Source organism: Epinephelus moara, chromosome 5 (assembly GCF_006386435.1).
Source record: "Epinephelus moara isolate mb chromosome 5, YSFRI_EMoa_1.0, whole genome shotgun sequence".
Taxonomy (NCBI): Eukaryota; Metazoa; Chordata; class Actinopteri; order Perciformes; family Serranidae; genus Epinephelus; species Epinephelus moara.
In genome coordinates this window covers 36,198,139-36,215,070 of record NC_065510.1, presented here as the reverse complement: position 1 = coordinate 36,215,070, position 16,932 = coordinate 36,198,139, and the positions used below count along the sequence as shown (strand labels likewise).

Sequence of the window (16,932 nt, the reverse complement as noted above, 5' to 3'; positions counted from 1 at the left end):
CAAACACATCAGCAATAATCATGAAAAAAGGAAACCCTACTCCCCTAAAAATCCCTTCAATATCTGCCACTATTTAGAGGTTTCATTGACACAGAGATAAAGGGCTTTTTAAATCTTTTTAATCTGCTGCAAGGGACTCTGAACCTCCTACCAGAGAACAGTAGGTGCTACTTGTGTTGTAGAACACAGGATGGGTCACTGCTATCCTATTAGCTTTCCTTAGTGTCACCTGTTTGACCCCTATACTCTTACATGCAATATGCATCAGTGGGAGCATTTTGGACTTTAGCTGCACAGAGAGGTTACCAAACCAAGCTGTGATGCCATATAAGGCTCTCTAAGACTGCCTGATATAAAAACAAAAATATGTTTTTGACCAAAACCATGAACTCCAAGTCAGCGAAGGAAATGCAGCCATTGTTATAATCTGCTACAGAGACTATCCCCAGGGGTGTTTCAAGTATATTTATCTAAACACACAATCTGTGTCCTCAGTATCTATTATACATTTCACTGAGTTACATACACTTTCAGCAGGCCACTTATCTGCAGTTTCAGTCTGTCTGCATGATGAGCTCTGCAGTCAAGCTGTTTGTTACTGTGGGTTTCCTGTTAAGCTTTACTGGTCACATGGTCTTCAAAATGTGGTTGAAGTTAACTTCATTGCATAGTCTGTATAGTATGTTGTAACTTTTTTCAAAACTGATCAAGGCACTAACAGTGGGGGCAATCAATTCACAATAAATTTGGGCAGATTTCTAATGTCTGCTGTCTAATTTCATCAGTAGGTAAATAAGGCATTCACCTGCATCATTATTTACAGCGTTGGCTTTGAGAGTAAACCTCTATGAAGTTTTCCATAGGTTTTTTTTTTTCTCCTGACATGCTGTGGGTTTTTACGGTGTTGTTCAGTGGCTGAACTGCACCACTGAAAAAAAAAAAAAAAAGTGACCACATAGCAGCATGCTCTCATCTCATTGCCTGTGTACATGGTCCCAAATAAATTCAACTAGAATAATCACTTTAAGATAACCACATTAAACAGTTATAAAATAAGATATATATTATATTTTATTTTATTTTATTTCATTATATCATAGGCTCATGTATAATGCTACTTTTTTATTAATATTTGAATTATACTGTACCACTAAATAAAAAAACAATATCTAAAAACTATTATTTTAAAAAGTTTTATATAATATACAGATGCTAAATAATAATATATATAACACACAATGAGAGTTATAGTAAAAGGGCCAATCAAAAAGATCATATATAGCCTGTTATGTATATTACAGTATAACATTAATCAGTATGACAGTATTTACTGCTTTCTGGAATACTGGAATTTTCATCTTGCCTTCATTTCAATTTATTACAATGAGATCATTTCTGATATTCATTATTTCAAAAAGAATGAACTTATCTGTATTACTATCTCACATGCTAAAACAAACTGAAATATAATATTGCCTTTGAAAATATTTTGTTTTTATTGAAATACAGCTTATAAATGAGAATTCAGCAAGTACATGGTTTTTTAACCATTAAAAACCATGTTAGAGTTAATATTCTCCATAAAATATATACTCTGTAAAACTGTATACAATACGTGCCGACAACTAATTCTTAATACTCAATGTTAACTTAAAAACAAATAAAATGAAGGTTTAAATCAGATGAAATGATAACATGATGACAAAAAGCACATTTAAAACAGGTTATGAAAATGTGAAGTAAAGAAAAAAAGACAGTTGTTTGGTGGATTTGTAAGAGATTGGTGACAAATCATGCGCTGGCTCACTTGGTTCAGCAGTGTCTTAAACCACAGGATGTACTGAACTGAACAGAAAAGCAGAACCCAATCACCAGAATAAATGTTGCCATTGTACGTTTCTGCAAACCACAGATACTACATTTGTAGCAGATTCGTTGAAACTTTACATTTCAAAAATGTTGTGGTTTACATGTGGTTATGTTTAGTCAAAAAAAACAAAAAACATTTAATTATGCATAGGAAAAAACAACAACATGTTTTTGCTTTAGGTGGCACAATCCCCACTGGAAACACAACTTTTTGTGGCACTGTCCCAGAAGGAAATGCAGTGGCAGCGCAAGCTTGCCGAGTAGTGCGCTTGCGCTTTTAGGTTATTAATAAGGTTATAAATACAGTCAGTTGCCTTTGCTGAGTGAAGTTTTTCAAAATGTATGGTCATTAACACATACCTGCATTCATGGCACAGGACCGTTTAATTGGACTTACTGTCATCATTATCAATTCAGAACTCAGAAGCTGTCATATGATGACTTATTAACGACCTTGTAGGCAGGTAATGCAGACATGCATGCCTCTGTAGAGCCTCCCGCAACTGATGAAAAATGCCTGTGTTATAGATCTGCTGTAGTGGAACATATATGCACAGTTTGTACAGTTTAGAGCACAACATAGCAATTACGCTTTGGGCACCCAAATGGCCAGCAGCAGCCCTGATGTCACTTTAGAAATGTGATATGATAAAAAAAAACGTGCAAATGTAACATATTGTTGGTTTTCAGAAACGTACACTGCCAACATTTTCTCCAGGCGACTGGGCTGGAAACACAAGAGGATATGACACCTTTTTTTTTTAAAGATATTTTTATGGGCATTTTTTGCCTTTAATTGATAGTATACTGAAGTGTGAAAAGGGGAGAGAGAGGGAGAGGGAGAGGGAGAGACATGCAGCAAAGGGCCACAGGCTGGAGTCAAACCCGGGCCGCTGCGGCAATGGCCCTGTACATGGGGCGCCTGCTCTACCACCAAGCCACCAACGCCCCGAGGATATGACACCTTAAACTGCGGACCTGAATCTGACACGTTTGAAGTGGAGCTCATTTTGCTCTATTTGGTTTCCTCTTGAATAAAACAAATGTGCTGGTGCTGTCCGTCCTCTCTCTATTGGTGTGTTTGTCCATCCTTGGCCCGGAACACAACTCGTGTGAAAAACACATCTTCACCCTGAGAGACAATTTCGCATTTGTTATTTATTGCAAAGTTGTAGCATCAACTGTTCTGTCTAAAGCGTTGTGACTGCAATGCATTAACACAACTACAAAGATGACAAGGTAGCTGTTCGAGTGTGAGATGCTGATAAAGACTTATGTAGAAATTCCCAAATTCCTCCTGTTTATTACCTGATCCCATCTTTTATGTCCTCTGGTGTCAGGTCCTCTCTGAAGAATTTGAGGTTTGTTATCTGCAAAAATGAATACAGCAACATTACAAAGCAGCACCCAACTACACATCCGAAAAATAGTAGTCTAATGGGAGGTTCCTTTATTGTATAAATAAATGATCTGACATGTTCTGTTTTGAAACAAAAGTAAGAAAACTTGTAAGATAACAGTAGGTACCTGTTTTCTGACAGAAGTGATAAACAAAAACAAAGATGATGAAGGAGGAGAGAATAGTGAGGGCCGGAGCGAAAACCATCATCCAGGGCACAACAAGTACATGATCTGAGATGCACCCACTGCAGTCAGAGTTGGAATCTGGAACAAAATTACAAATGTGGATTACATCTTCACATTTTTTAGTTGTTGCTGTTTTTCTCTTTGGTTGGGCTTCTTTTTCTACCATCAGAAAAACATCATAAATATATTGGTGTCATGTTAAGATGCTTGACTTTCATCTTCCTCGCTAATGGACATTTTCCATCTTAGACCCATCTTTCAATTTAGTCAATATACAAGCAGTATCTCTATTGCTGAACATTGTTACTTAGGGATTGATTTTACATCAGCGAGGCAAAATCTGTAACACTTTTTATTCCATTTGTAAAGTTTGGTTTCTTAAAGGCAAATTTTTTCCAAAGACTCAGGATGCACAGTATACAAAGATAACCTACTGAACTTTAAGAATAACTTACAAGCCTTTAAACCCATGAGGTTCCCCTGTAATTGGAAGGAATTCCTTGTAACCTCATGTACTTAATTTCAGATTAGCGGCTGCTTAACTCTGGAATCAACTTGAGCAAGTTTGCATACTGGACTTAACTTCATGATCACTCACAGACTTTGATATAATAGAAAAAGCACATTTTTGTATGCTGTAAATTGCTAAAGTCACTGCATTCTGTAAATTAACATAAAAAAAAAAAGTCAGGCCTGAATGCTTACTGAATATGATCCTTGTTGTGATGTTGCCGTATCTGTAAATAGTTTTGGGAGTAATGTATTCTTTATCCTCCACCTTGGTCTGTTCAGTTCCACAGTAGTAGAGACCCTCATCAGAGTGAGTGATGTTCATGATCAGCAGGTCATAGGATGCAGAAGAAAAGTTTCTCACAAACTGAAAACGAGGCAGAATCTTCAGAGGGTCATCTTCAGTGTTGACCATCTTTGAAGGGTGTTTTGTTTTAAGGACAAGAGAAGGCTGGTTCTCATGAGAGCAGTTCCTGTACCACACTATGTATACTCCAGATGATAATTTGCAGTCACAGTAGAGAGTGATGTTGTCTCCTGGTCTGACTGTCACCTCCAACACTGATCCAGACACTGAATCATGACTGCAAGAAACAGCTCCTGGAATACAAACAGTTGTAAAATACATTACAACAGGTTCAGGTTCCTGCTCAACACAACAACAATAAGACCATATAGGAACTGTTCTCATAATGGAACATAACCATTGTGATTAAATCATTTAAATTTGTTGTGAAAATAATTACCTAAGAGAATGAGGAGAAAAACGTGCAGCTCGTCCATGTGTAATGATGAGAGAGAGGTAAGAGACAGCAAAACAGGTCTTACTCACAGATATCACACTGTATGCAGACTTTTCTATTGAAGGAAGTAGCCTAAGAAATGTTGGACCAGTCAAGTGTGTGTTTTTTTAATTCTGTGGTTGTTTTCTATTGGTGTAAAGATGGGTGGGCTTTGACGTTTCCTACTTGATCTCTGGAGGTGTTAACAGCCCAACAATACCTGCAGTAGTGCTTTTGTAGAACACAAAGTATATTTTGGGTCAGGGTTATTATAGATATAGAGTTTCTGATACATATGTAGCAGAAGTAGACAATCCCCCAATTAGGCAATAGTGTGGGATGGCATTGTCTCAGAATCTGACAGAACACTTCAAATACAGAGTCCACTGTGTAACTGTAATGTTTTTAGACTGTAAATTTTCAATTTCTTGTTACTATGAAGCCTGTTGCCCTTCTGAAAGATGGACCAGGACTAGTTTTTAGTAGCAGCTGTTTTAAAAGAGAGAGTGCTGCTCTTGTGATAACCAGATGGACAGAAGTTTCCAATCCCCACAACTCTCACGTTAGAATACGCCAGTAGGTTTGTTTGTATCATGGAACATGATAATAAAGTGGTCAGAATCTAAAGGCTGTAATCATGTTGTTGACGTTTCAATCATTAAAAGATAAAAGAACAGAAAATAAATATGTTCTCAATAAAGATGAAATGTATTAATAGAGTTTCACTTACTTTATCTAAAGATTATCAGATATGAAGATGCTGAGGTTGAGCTTTTTTGTAGGTAAATGTGTGTTGTCATATATTGTTGTTTGTTTGGTTGTTAGGATTGTGTGTGTTTTGTTGATGTTCGATGTATATATGATGTAAATTGTACATATTTGTAATTGTGAATAAAATCTTAAAAACTAACTAAAAAGTAACTAAAAAAGAAAAGAAATTAGAATCACTTCAGGCAAACTTTAGGCATCATTTATGTCAACCGATGTGCAATATGAATGCATTGTGTATAAGGTCAAAAGGTCAACAAACTGGGTTTAAATTAAGAGAAAACTAGTCCATACCCATTGAGTGCACAGTTGCCCACGTACAGTTTCACATGGTGTGTGTTTGAGATACAGGTCATAGGAAAATGCAGATTAAATAGTCAACTGAACACATTAAGGAGAGCAATGTATTCAGACAGAGTTTTTGTGAATTTGATAGTACGATTGCTTTATTGAAAGTACAGTAGTACCATTGCCAATAGTGGGATAGTTAGTGGGCTAAAACTGTACATTAATAGTTGAGGTAACACGTTGAAAGGCAGATAGTTAAAGTGTTTATATGTTGTATTGACTTAAAAGTGGGGCGCACTGGTAGTTCACATGGGAAAGGTGCGGCTAGCCGTTGTTGCAGCAGTGAGGGTTGGAATCCGGCCTTCGTTCTTTGCTGCATGTCTTCCTTGCTCTCTCTCTCCCATCCTTCCTGTCATGCTTCACTGTCCTGTCAAATTTAGGCAAAAAAGGCATCCTGTTCTACATATCTGCCAAGTTTAGTGAAAATCGATATGGCGGTTTGGCCTAGATAAGAAATTAGCTCTCTAGCGCCCCCATTTTGTTTGATGNGTTGCTATAGCGCCCCCCTTTGGCCAGTTGATGTCATATATTTCCTCCCATGACCCTCTACCACTGTACCAAATTTCACATGGATTTACCAAGTCAGTGAGGAGAAAAACATGGAACAGACACACAGACAGACAGACAGACACACAGACACAGAGTTTTCGTCATTATATAGTAAGATAAGATGAACTATTAGTGTATATCATAAATTATAAAGAAAATGTTTACCAACATTTGAATCAGTTATCTGGCAGGTGCAGCCATCACATTTCTTTGGGCACTGACTCTCTTATATGTGGATTTGTGGAAACTGTGTGTATCACTTGGGGCAAGTGTTTCTGGCTTCTTCAAAAATACCTCTGTGGGTAACTTTATTTTATTCTACATTTTAACCCTTTAACCGTCAGTGATTCCAGTCAACAACGAACTGTGTTTTGTTGTTATGACATTTTAAACAAAAATGCCTAAACATTGTGTGTTTATTAGTGAGCAAGACACATTTTGAGTTTTCTCAGCTTTGACACTGGAAAATAAAATATTGCAACTCAAAATGCTGACTGATAGGTGGGCAAAAAGCAAGGATATCATGGCACCTGAGTGTAAAGCAAAGCTATTTCACTAAAATGCAAAATGGTCTTCTTGCTGGTGGTGCTGGTAGAAAACTCAGGGAATCACCAATGTCTGTGGGGTTCATCCTCAGAGCACCATGAATGGTGGTACAAAATGTCATGCCAATCCATGTTGTTGAGATATTTCATATTTTATCTGGCCTTGTCATTTTGTTGCACCAAGGATGGGATGGGCTAATAGGAAGTTATACTGACACATAGTTCTTGGTCATAATATTAGGTACAAATGATACTGAATTTAGATGCAGCATGGCATAATAGAATTTATCTCTATCTGACTGCTGGGGACAGCTTGGGTTCAAATTTTTTTGCATAGTGTTTTTGGGTCTTTAATTATAAACTCCACTAGAGGTCAGGAGAGATGTTACCAGAGCTAGTGAGTCTGATTGTTCAGAGCTTACACCATCATCATCTCTCCACCCTCTTCTGCTGTTCCCGGCAACATTTTCATTTTCAGTTCTTTTGAATATCCTTGATGTTTCTGAAATAAGTGAGAATTAAAAATAAAAGCACATACATAAATTTCAAGTTGTAACAAAATTAAACAAGACTGTGGAGAAATTAAGCTGACAGACAAAAATGAGTAAGAATCGGCAACAAATTGTAGTCAACAACAACAAACGTATTTTCTGCAAGGTAATTGTTATGCACTATTTTCTGATAAAGCGTGGACAGTCAACTCAAAAGAACACAGTGATGTGGTAATGAATGTCTGCTGTCTTTCTTCTTTTGATTCAGCCGTGAGTAAAATATTTCCCTGCACCATTCATTGTTGACTGTGATGTAAAGCTACTATTTAAACGCTTTACGCTTAGTTTGAAAACCTTTGTTCCAGACTGACATAGATGCCCTCCTTCACACCTTTTCAATCCACATGTGTTCACTGTCCAATGATTGTGCTTTCCTCAAAGGAATGACCCTTGCCCTTCAGATGTATGTAGACTGCTGGGTATTGATGTGAAGAGCTGGCCCTCCTACATTGCACCATGCTTTTGCTCAGCAGTTGTTTCATCCTCCCAACGTGATACAGGTCTGTGCAACTCTCTCTGCATTGGACTGTGTGTATTACTTTGCTCAGCTTATGTTTGGGTGAATGGTCTTGATGGTGGACAAGCTTTTTCTCAGTGTGGTGCAGAGTTTTGGTAGCCGCAAGCTTTTAGAGCTGTTGTACTGTCTTAGTTCTCTTTGTGATTCGCCTCAGTACTTGTAGGCACATTCTTGGCCCTGTGATGAAGGGCTATGACAACCGCTGCTTGTGTTCTCTTGGGTTATGAGAGCCTTAAAGTTAATACTAAAAGTTGCGAGTGGGTTTCCTGTAAGCTGCGGTATCAAGGCTTCCGTCCTCTTTGATGTGCATTGCTAAGTCTGAGAAAGCTAGTCTATTGTCTTCTCATGTGAATTTGATATTTTTGAACCAAGTGCCATCCACAGTCTAAACCAATGGCTACATGATGTATCACTGAAGAAGCTCTCAGTGCTGTGCTGCAGATTTCAGCCATGCAGAGGTCAGCCACACAACACAGCAGTAGTTCTGTCTGTAGAAACCATTGTTTTTACTGAAGTAGGTGGAGTTTAAAGAGAAAGGCCCAATCCCAATACCCCCCCTTATCCACTACCCCTTAGCCCTTGCTCACTACCCCTTGGCCCTCAAAATGAAGCAACGAGGGGTAGGGGTAGAAATCTTTCCCTAGGAATTGGGACACCACTCAATATGTCACAGCGTCGGTTACGTTCATGCATACGTAACTATTTTAAACAGGAAGCTGTCATTTACATTTCCAACCGGCATCTACTGTGGAGTCTCATTCATCCTACCAATCGCGTTTACTTCTGCTAGCTAGCTAACCAGCTAACATTATGAGGCAGCATAGTTATACTAGCTGCTGTGTTATCGTAATGTGAAAAGTCCAACAATTCTGCAGAACAGGACAGATGACAGACGCCAGATAGAGCGAGCTAGCTAGCTAGCTAGCTAACAAGCAACCAGGCGACGGTAATGTTAGCTATGTATGAACTTTTTTTCCCCGTCTCTTGCTCAGTAGTACCCATGGCGACGTCTACCCCTTGCTGGCAAGTCAGCATCTGAAATCCCTCGCTCCGAAGGGCTAGTTTCATACCCACTACCCCTCGTTATGCCCCCTACCCCTACACGCAAAAAGGAATTGGGACACCACTACCCCTCGCGGGAATGCGCAAATGTAGGGGTAGGGCCAAGGGGTAGGGCTAAGGGGGGGGGAGTATTGGGACAGGCCCTAACTCACTGTCCATTGTCAGCATCACTGAGGGAAGGGGTCAGAAGTGTGCTTTGTTGTATTAGTAACACATTCCAGTTGTGATGATGTGATACACTCTGGAGTAAAATTGCAGCAAGGTGAGAAGTTAAGCCTCTATAGGTCAGCAAAAACAAGCAACGGTAGAGCAGGACACATACCTGAACTGAGCTGAGGCTGGTTCTGTAGCCTAGGTTGTTTTTCTGTTTCCTTGCAGTCTCTGTTGTTTAGTACACATGGAAAGAGAGGTAATGTTGTAAGATACCATGGTTTTATCTGTGTCAAGTTTTAATTTCTGAACCTTATCAACAAAGCCCTTGGACTTTTGGACATGATGTGCAGTGTTGTCAACCTAGAATAAATAGTCTCTGGCAATGTTGCATATAACTGAGCTGATGCTGCTGATGACAGTTGTAATGGCATGGCATGCCCTACTCTGCCTTACTCTGCCTCTGACTGGCCTATCTTGACATTCTTACCCTAACCTTCTCACTCCTCATGCCTAAACCTTACCAACACAACAAAAAAAGACATTAAAGTAGGAAAGGAAGGGTTGGTCATGCCTCCTCTATCATAGGAAACACAAGTTTGCCTCGGGGAGCCAGCAAGATGGTTGATGACAAAATTTAAACCCTGGTTAAGACATCTTTCTCTGGTTGGGTAAACTCCCTTTCTTACTGCTTGTGATACAATAATTTTAAATTTGAGAGTTCATCTTTATGTCCATGGTGTATTGGGATGACTGTGCCTTTATTATGAAATCAGAAAAACTCTCTCCAGAACTGCACTGGGAAAATGTGATGCAACTGTCTGGAGTATCTGACTTTTCTTATCTAGCTCTTAGCTTTTCCTAAAGCCTCTTACAGACTGTGAGATTTCAGCCATTTTTTTTTTAGATTTTAGTAAGTTTAGTGCAAGCTCCACTGGATCTAACAACCTTGTGTACAACATCAAGTTTGATGTATACAGACTGTATGATGACAACGCCTACTGAATCGCAGACTACGGAGTATAATAGCTTCCCATACTGAGTGCACAAAGATGTTGCACAGATTATTACTTTTCAAACTGTGAAGCACAACATCGAGGGTCACATTATTAAATAACCTACCATTTTGTGGGCGCTATATACTGCAGTGCGTCTGTGTGTGTGTTTGCTAGCTGCTAGGTTGCTCACCTGGCAGCTACTTCCTTCCATGCTTCGTCCTTCTTGACGTGATCAAGGTAAGAGCTGGAGGACGCACCGTACAGGCAAAGCTTCTGCTGCCACAACTCCACAAGGTTTTCCTCTTTGCTGGAGACCCACATATCTCTTTTAGCATGTTTTGCCTCCATGACAAGCTGCCATCCGTCTGTTTGTTTGGGTCTGGCACCAGTGCATCATTTCATGCTGCATTTCTATTGGTTGGTTAGTAGACGTAGGTCATACCAGCAGTCACAGTGCGATGGTCATCCCAAATTTCTGACACTGTCAGAATTTTATGACAGGCTCTCTTTGATCACAAGACTGTGACAACAGCCTTCCTTGAACATCTCACTGTGTGATGTAGGACCAGCATTTAGAGCCACGACCACAGATATTGCCTCGTTTCTTTCATCTTGATTATCTTTTGTCTGGGAGAGCCCAAAATCGCACAGTGTATATACCGGGCTTTAGACCCTCTTAGCTCTGTGGCCTTTTACATTTGACACAGGCATATAATGTTAGGGGTGTTTCCAGCAACTCAACTTAAATACAGGTGGTTTCTGCAATCTGCAAGTTTTACATCCGGACCATTATTCCCAAAATGTGCAATGATATGTCTGTGAAGATTCATACAATTTATGGGGGACAGAAACATCTTTAAGAATCTACAGCGAGTCCACTTGTCTTCTCCATCTCCAAAAATAAATACGACTTGGATGACTGAGAATGTTCACAGACATATTTGATAATATTGATTGCTGAACTCACTTTGCTGGAAAGTATGATGCAATCTCTGGTTTGAGAGTGTCTTTAATCCTTTAATCTGCTGTACTGGAGATTTTGGCAGGATTTCCTAAATGTGTTAAAGGTTGTACTTCAGCTTTAAATCTACTTCTACTTTGCAGCTGTCAAAAAAAAGCTTTCTGTGCCAGTCAACCATATGAGTGCTCTCAGCTCTCTACTTGCATTGCCTTTATTTCAAAGTGTGATTTGTTATTTGAGGTAACATCCAAGATTAACAAATTCATTCTCCAACTGCATTATAATAACCAACTTGGTTGGATAAGAACTAACATGATCAATTTAGCTGGCTAGTCTAACGCTAAACTGGATAAATCACAAGTCAATGTTTAGAAGACAGGGCATAGGACTTGTTAGTGTTTGGTGTGATGCAGTGTGACGTGTGTGTGTTTTTGCTGTATGCTTTGTGATCATTTCCAAGAAGTGAATGGTGAACACAGTGAAAACATACACCAACACCTTCGACAGGCCACTAATCTGCAACTTCAGTCCGCCTGCATGAGGGGCTGTTTTTGTCTGTGGGTTTCCTGTGGGCCTGATCACATGGGCAACTGAATCTGGTTGAGGTAAACTTCATTGTCTCTCTGTATTATGCTGTGACTTCTTGAAGGAAAAAAATTAAAGTGTAGTTATCATTGTTTGTTTCTGTGATTTGTCCATAACAAATATTACCCCCTCTCTACCCCCTGAATAATATAACATGTATATTTATTCTCAGAGGAAAACTGACACTGGCCAAAATAGTTTATTATCACCTTTTTAAACAAACCAATGCTTTTCAACTGAAAGAAAAACCTTACCCATATTTCACACATATTTCATTGCTGTTTGTTTGCAAGGGAACTAAATGGTAGAAATCTAAACTCTAATAAAGTAATGTCACAATTTATATATATTTGTGTAAATTGTAAGGCTCTCTACATCCTACAAGCATTGATGGCAGAATAGGTGGTGAAGTCTGAGCTCTGGGTTTTCTTCTTTGGTCTCTGTGATGTCTCGCGGATTTCCACTGCAGCATAACACACATCTTCATCCTGTCATGTGACATGTATATTCACATAAAAATTGTCATGTTAATACTAAACACTTTTATTGAATAAGTAAAGCTGAGTTTAAAGGGTCAAAAATATAAACATGAAAACATGACATCAATTCTAACATTAACATTGACTCAACTGACTAAACTCTTCCCCCTTAGTTACTGTTGCTAGGTCAGACAAGCACAACAGAAAGAAAAATGGCTACGCCGGTTCCATTTAGCTGAATGCTGCAGTGTTTATCTAATAGTTTTTGGGCTTTAAGTAACATAGCTTCAAAAAGCCAAAAGCAAGGACTACAGCAGTGATACTCAACTGGTGGCCTGTGGGCCAGTTTTGGCCCACAACAGGGTGAAATGTAGCCCCCCAACCATTTTCTAATCCACAATAAAAATAAGTTGATTCACAATTGTTTTTTTGCACTTTTGATATAAATAAGGTGCCAGAGTGCATAAAAACATGAACATATAGCTTGTTTATCAAAAAGGATCCAGGGGAGGATCCCCTTGAAGCCTGACAGAGGTCTGGGCCCCAAATGTCCTCAAATCCTAGAAATGCCCCTGTTTAAACCTGACTTGTGCTGGACTTCTGCAACTGGCCCCTAGCCACCTGTCATTTTGCGAAAACGGCCCCCGGCAAAGCAAGTTGACTATCCCTGGACTATAGTATGCAATGGAAGGATATAATCACAATGTTAACTCTTATGAACAAGGCAAAATAACGGGAACTGAGGCTCCTAGACTCAACAAAGAAGGGAAAAGAAGAGACTTAGGGATGTCAAGACTATCAGTCAACATTGCTCCTGCATGTCCTCTTTTCTCCTGGGGGGTTTCAGTACAGTACTGTATCATGTATGTATCACTACAGACCATGGTGCTGACCTAAACATTAGTCTCTCTTTACTGGAGATTGTTACATTAGTTACTTAGGTGCAGCCCGGCAGCAGGCAAACTGGCTACATTAATTCATGTCATCCTGAAAATATGTCAGCATCTGACTTATCTGTCTTTTTTTCAAAATTTCTTTAACGTCACCACATAAATAAGAAGGAGGTAAACCTGGCTGACGCTGGCGATCTGACATTAGACTAACTCCTCTTGATGTAGCTATACATTAACTAGCTAGTGTTTTGCTATCATTACTAACTTAAGATGAGACTAGATACAATGTAATGTGTCCGTGAGGATTATGACAGTCCTCCAGTAACACCTTGTAACCATTTTCAAAGTTTGGTTAACTTTTCAACACAGATGAGCCTAGCACACAGCATATAGCAGGTTCTGCTGCCTTCCAAGCAAGCTCAACTGTTATTGAAGCACAACGCAAAAAGGGTTGAGACTTAGGAGGGGTCAATTACTGTACTTTAAGTGTTCCCGTAAGCTACAGTATAGTTATGTCTGATAATTCAAAATGTCTACCATGAAAAAGGTCTATACATATGAAGGAATGCTGTGAATCACCTTTTCCCCTCTTGTTAGGCCTCTGGTGTCATGTCTTTTCTTATCAGCTTTAGGTTCCTCAGCTGCAAACATGAATAAAGCATCAGCGCACTACAACACTCCAAATTCCGCAATACTTAAAAAAAGCACTGAATGACAGATAAGGTTCAAAAAACGCACAAGATATTCTTGTCACCAAAGTAATACAATGTACTGAAGAAAGAAGGACTGAGTGTCATATAATAGTGAAATATACAGCAGGTACCTGCTTCCCGACAGAGGTGATAAACCAGGAGAGAGGAGAGCACAGAGCAGAGAACAGTGAGAGCTGGACACAGAGAGAACAGCAGCATCCAGCACACACCACAGTCTTGTGTAATCGGGCGGTAAGGCTCAGTGGAGTCTGGATAACATACAGTGTTATGTCAGTTAACTCTGCAAGGGTATTATTGTAACTCTGATCTTATAGAAATGTATACAAAAAAGACATTTGTGTTTCATTTTACTTACCTGGCAAGAATAACAACACTAACAATGCAGCTAAAAATGGACACAAAGAAAAGAGACAATGAACAAAAATTAAAACAAAGACAGGATACTTACTGAGTACTGTGATGATCCTTGTTGTATTGGTGCCGTATCTGTAAATATTTTTCGAAGTAATTTGTCCTTTGTCCTCCACTTGTTTCTGTTCACTTCCACAGTAGTAGAGGCCCTCATCAGAATCAGTGACGTTTACAATCAGCAGGTCATAGGAGTCAGACACATAGTTTCTCACAAAGTGGAAACGAGGAAGAGGATTCAGAAGGCTGGCAGCAATAGTGGACTGTCTCCACACATTACGATTTAGTTTTAGGACGAGAGAGGGCTGGTTCTCATGAGAGCAGTTCCTGTACCACACTATAAGTTCTCCAGAGGATAATTTATAGTCACAGTAGAGAGTGATGTTGTCTCCTGGAGTGACTGTCACTTCCAACTCTGATTCAGAGATCCAATCATCACGACAGTGTGCAACTCCTGGAATATAAAAACAATCACAAAAGCAAATTGAAGTATGATGAGTGCAACAGTATTTCATAATACACTAAATGCAGTTTACTGCTCAATATATTAATGCTAAAAAAGTAGGCATGTATTCTTTATTAAATTAGAATGAATAAAATATATCAATGCTTCACTCAAGTTCACTAAAACATTACCCAGGAGAATGACCAGAAAAATACGCAGCCCATCCATGTGTGATGATGATCTGATGTTGAAAGACAATGAAACAGGTCTTACTGCCGGATGTAACGACCTGCGCAGACTTTTCCATTAAAGGAAATGTACAGTCTGATTGGCTAGTTGAATGGAACATTTGGTTCTGTGGGTGTTTTCTATTGGTGTGATGCTAGGGGATGGTCTAGCTGTGAAGATTAAACAAGGTTTCTTCAAATGTCACTACACAGGAACTTCTAACTCCAGACTGAATCCCTGCAGCAGTGCCTTTGGACTTTTTGGTGAGAGGGTTGACTTGAGGGAGCAAAGAAAGTAAAGTTAAACTTAAAGGGATAGTTCAGATTTTTTGAGGTAGGGTTGTATGGGGTACTTATCCACAGACAGTATATTACATACAGTGGATGTCAGTCAGCACGCCTCCAGTTTGGAGAAGCAGACTGGAGTCTGACAAGGAAGCTAAGCAATGTACTGCTGCAGAGGGGTCAGCAACAAAACATATTTTAACCAAACAAACAAACAAACAAAAACCTATCTAAAACAACAACAACAAAAACAACCAAATCAGTTTAAATGTACACTACGATATTACATTCATAAAGCTCTCTTCAAAGTCAGACTCCACTGAGAAAACAGTGATTAAACATTGCTGAACACAGGAGCTGCTGGTCTAGTGCCACCTCGATCAGTTAGTTTGTTGTGTTATTGTGTGAATTTGGCTTTGAAACAGGGTCAATTCGGATTCACAGAGGTCACACAATAACACAAACTAACTAACTGACCAAAGCAGCAGTAGATCAGTAGCTACCGTGTTCAGTGAGCTAAAATTTCTGTTTTTGTCAATGGAGTCTGGTGGCTTTGATGAGAGTATAGATGGGGACCTGAAGCTGTTAATGGGCTGTCTGACAGAAAGGTAAAGTGAGGAAAAAATTCTCAATGCAGCACACACTTAAAAATAATACTATTTTTTTAGGTAGCTAAAATATGTTTTGTTATGAACCCCATCTACAGCAACGCATTGATTAGCTTCTGTGTCAGACTCCTGTGTGCTTCTCCAAACTGCGGACATACCAACCAACATCTGCTGTATGTACTACACTGACTATGGATAAGAATCCCATACAACCCCACCTCAAAAACATTCAAACTATCCCTTTAATATCTGTATGAAAATCTCACAGTAGCTGTAAATATTAAAATAATATACTGATTTTACTGTCTTTATCTCAGTTAAGACCATCCTTTGTTAAAGCAGAACACCACTGAAATTAAGAATTCAAATATGTTAATTGACCAAGGAAAGTTCAAACAATACTTGTGAACATGAGCTACTCCCTCTCAAAGCCAGAAACCAGAGAAGTAAGTTTCACACTTAAGCCTATGAAGTCTAGAGCTGCTTCATAGACAATGAATGGGAGCCTGATTTTGTGGACCAAAATTAGCTTTATTCTACTGTAGTGTTCTCAGTACTGAAACAGAAAATGTACCCATATACTCAGAACATTCCCCCGGGTGCTCTCATTGTCATCTCCAAATAGTTTTCTATGGAGCAGCCCCAGACCGAATACCCTATGACATCGCAAATTTGAGTTTAGCACTCTAATAACTGGATTTGGGAGAAAGCCGTTCAGATTTACTTATGTTCTTGGGCTGTCTTAGACCATAGGAATAACATGTATACATTTTGAAAATGTGGGTAGTTCCCCTTTAAGAATTGACCTATGGCTAAGCCACGCCCCCCTCCACTCACTCCGACAAACTGTCAACATTCAGTGACCGGCGCCATGGCAGGTGTCACAGTAGCTACACGGCATTTTGCAGGAGGCAATTGATGATTTTTGGGAACATAACGATCAGACGTCATTGAGAAGTAACCAAAAGGGCCTAAACTACGCACTGGAGGGATATATTAATCATTTTATTGTTGAGAAGGTCGATGAAAAGCTTAAATTACAAGCCAAAATTTACAGGTCCCAGTGTACGCTTGTGAACCGCATCTCGTTGC

The 16,932-nt window shown here is 39.3% G+C and overlaps 2 protein-coding genes across 5 annotated transcripts in view; both read right to left on the bottom strand.

The window, feature by feature from the left end:
- Nucleotides 1-2,132: 2,132 nt before the first annotated feature.
- Nucleotides 2,133-16,932, bottom strand: part of LOC126390921 (uncharacterized) — a 72,273-nt gene continuing 57,473 nt past the window's right edge. Inside the window, exons 2-5 of the mRNA XM_050045435.1 lie at nucleotides 4,162-4,566; nucleotides 3,397-3,534; nucleotides 3,178-3,239; nucleotides 2,133-3,001 (exon numbers count right to left, since the gene is read on the bottom strand). Coding sequence (XP_049901392.1) covers nucleotides 2,939-3,001; nucleotides 3,178-3,239; nucleotides 3,397-3,534; nucleotides 4,162-4,566 — 668 coding nt within the window. The 3' untranslated portion in view covers nucleotides 2,133-2,938. The remainder of the gene's footprint in view (nucleotides 3,002-3,177; nucleotides 3,240-3,396; nucleotides 3,535-4,161; nucleotides 4,567-16,932) is intronic.
- LOC126390920 (uncharacterized) overlaps nucleotides 12,025-16,932 on the bottom strand; it is a 15,964-nt gene continuing 11,056 nt past the window's right edge. For 3 of the 4 annotated variants that reach the window (XR_007570000.1, XM_050045433.1, XM_050045434.1), the window contains 4 exons: nucleotides 14,316-14,729; nucleotides 13,978-14,115; nucleotides 13,734-13,795; nucleotides 12,025-12,270 (listed from right to left, as the gene is read on the bottom strand). Coding sequence is in view for 3 of the 4 variants with exons in the window: in XM_050045433.1 (XP_049901390.1) it covers nucleotides 12,154-12,270; nucleotides 13,734-13,795; nucleotides 13,978-14,115; nucleotides 14,316-14,729 (731 nt within the window). In the remaining variant the exon portion in view is untranslated. Of the gene's footprint in view, nucleotides 12,271-13,733; nucleotides 13,796-13,977; nucleotides 14,116-14,315; nucleotides 14,730-14,911; nucleotides 14,992-16,932 lie in introns of those variants that run through there. The other variant, XM_050045432.1, reaches the window with a different exon arrangement.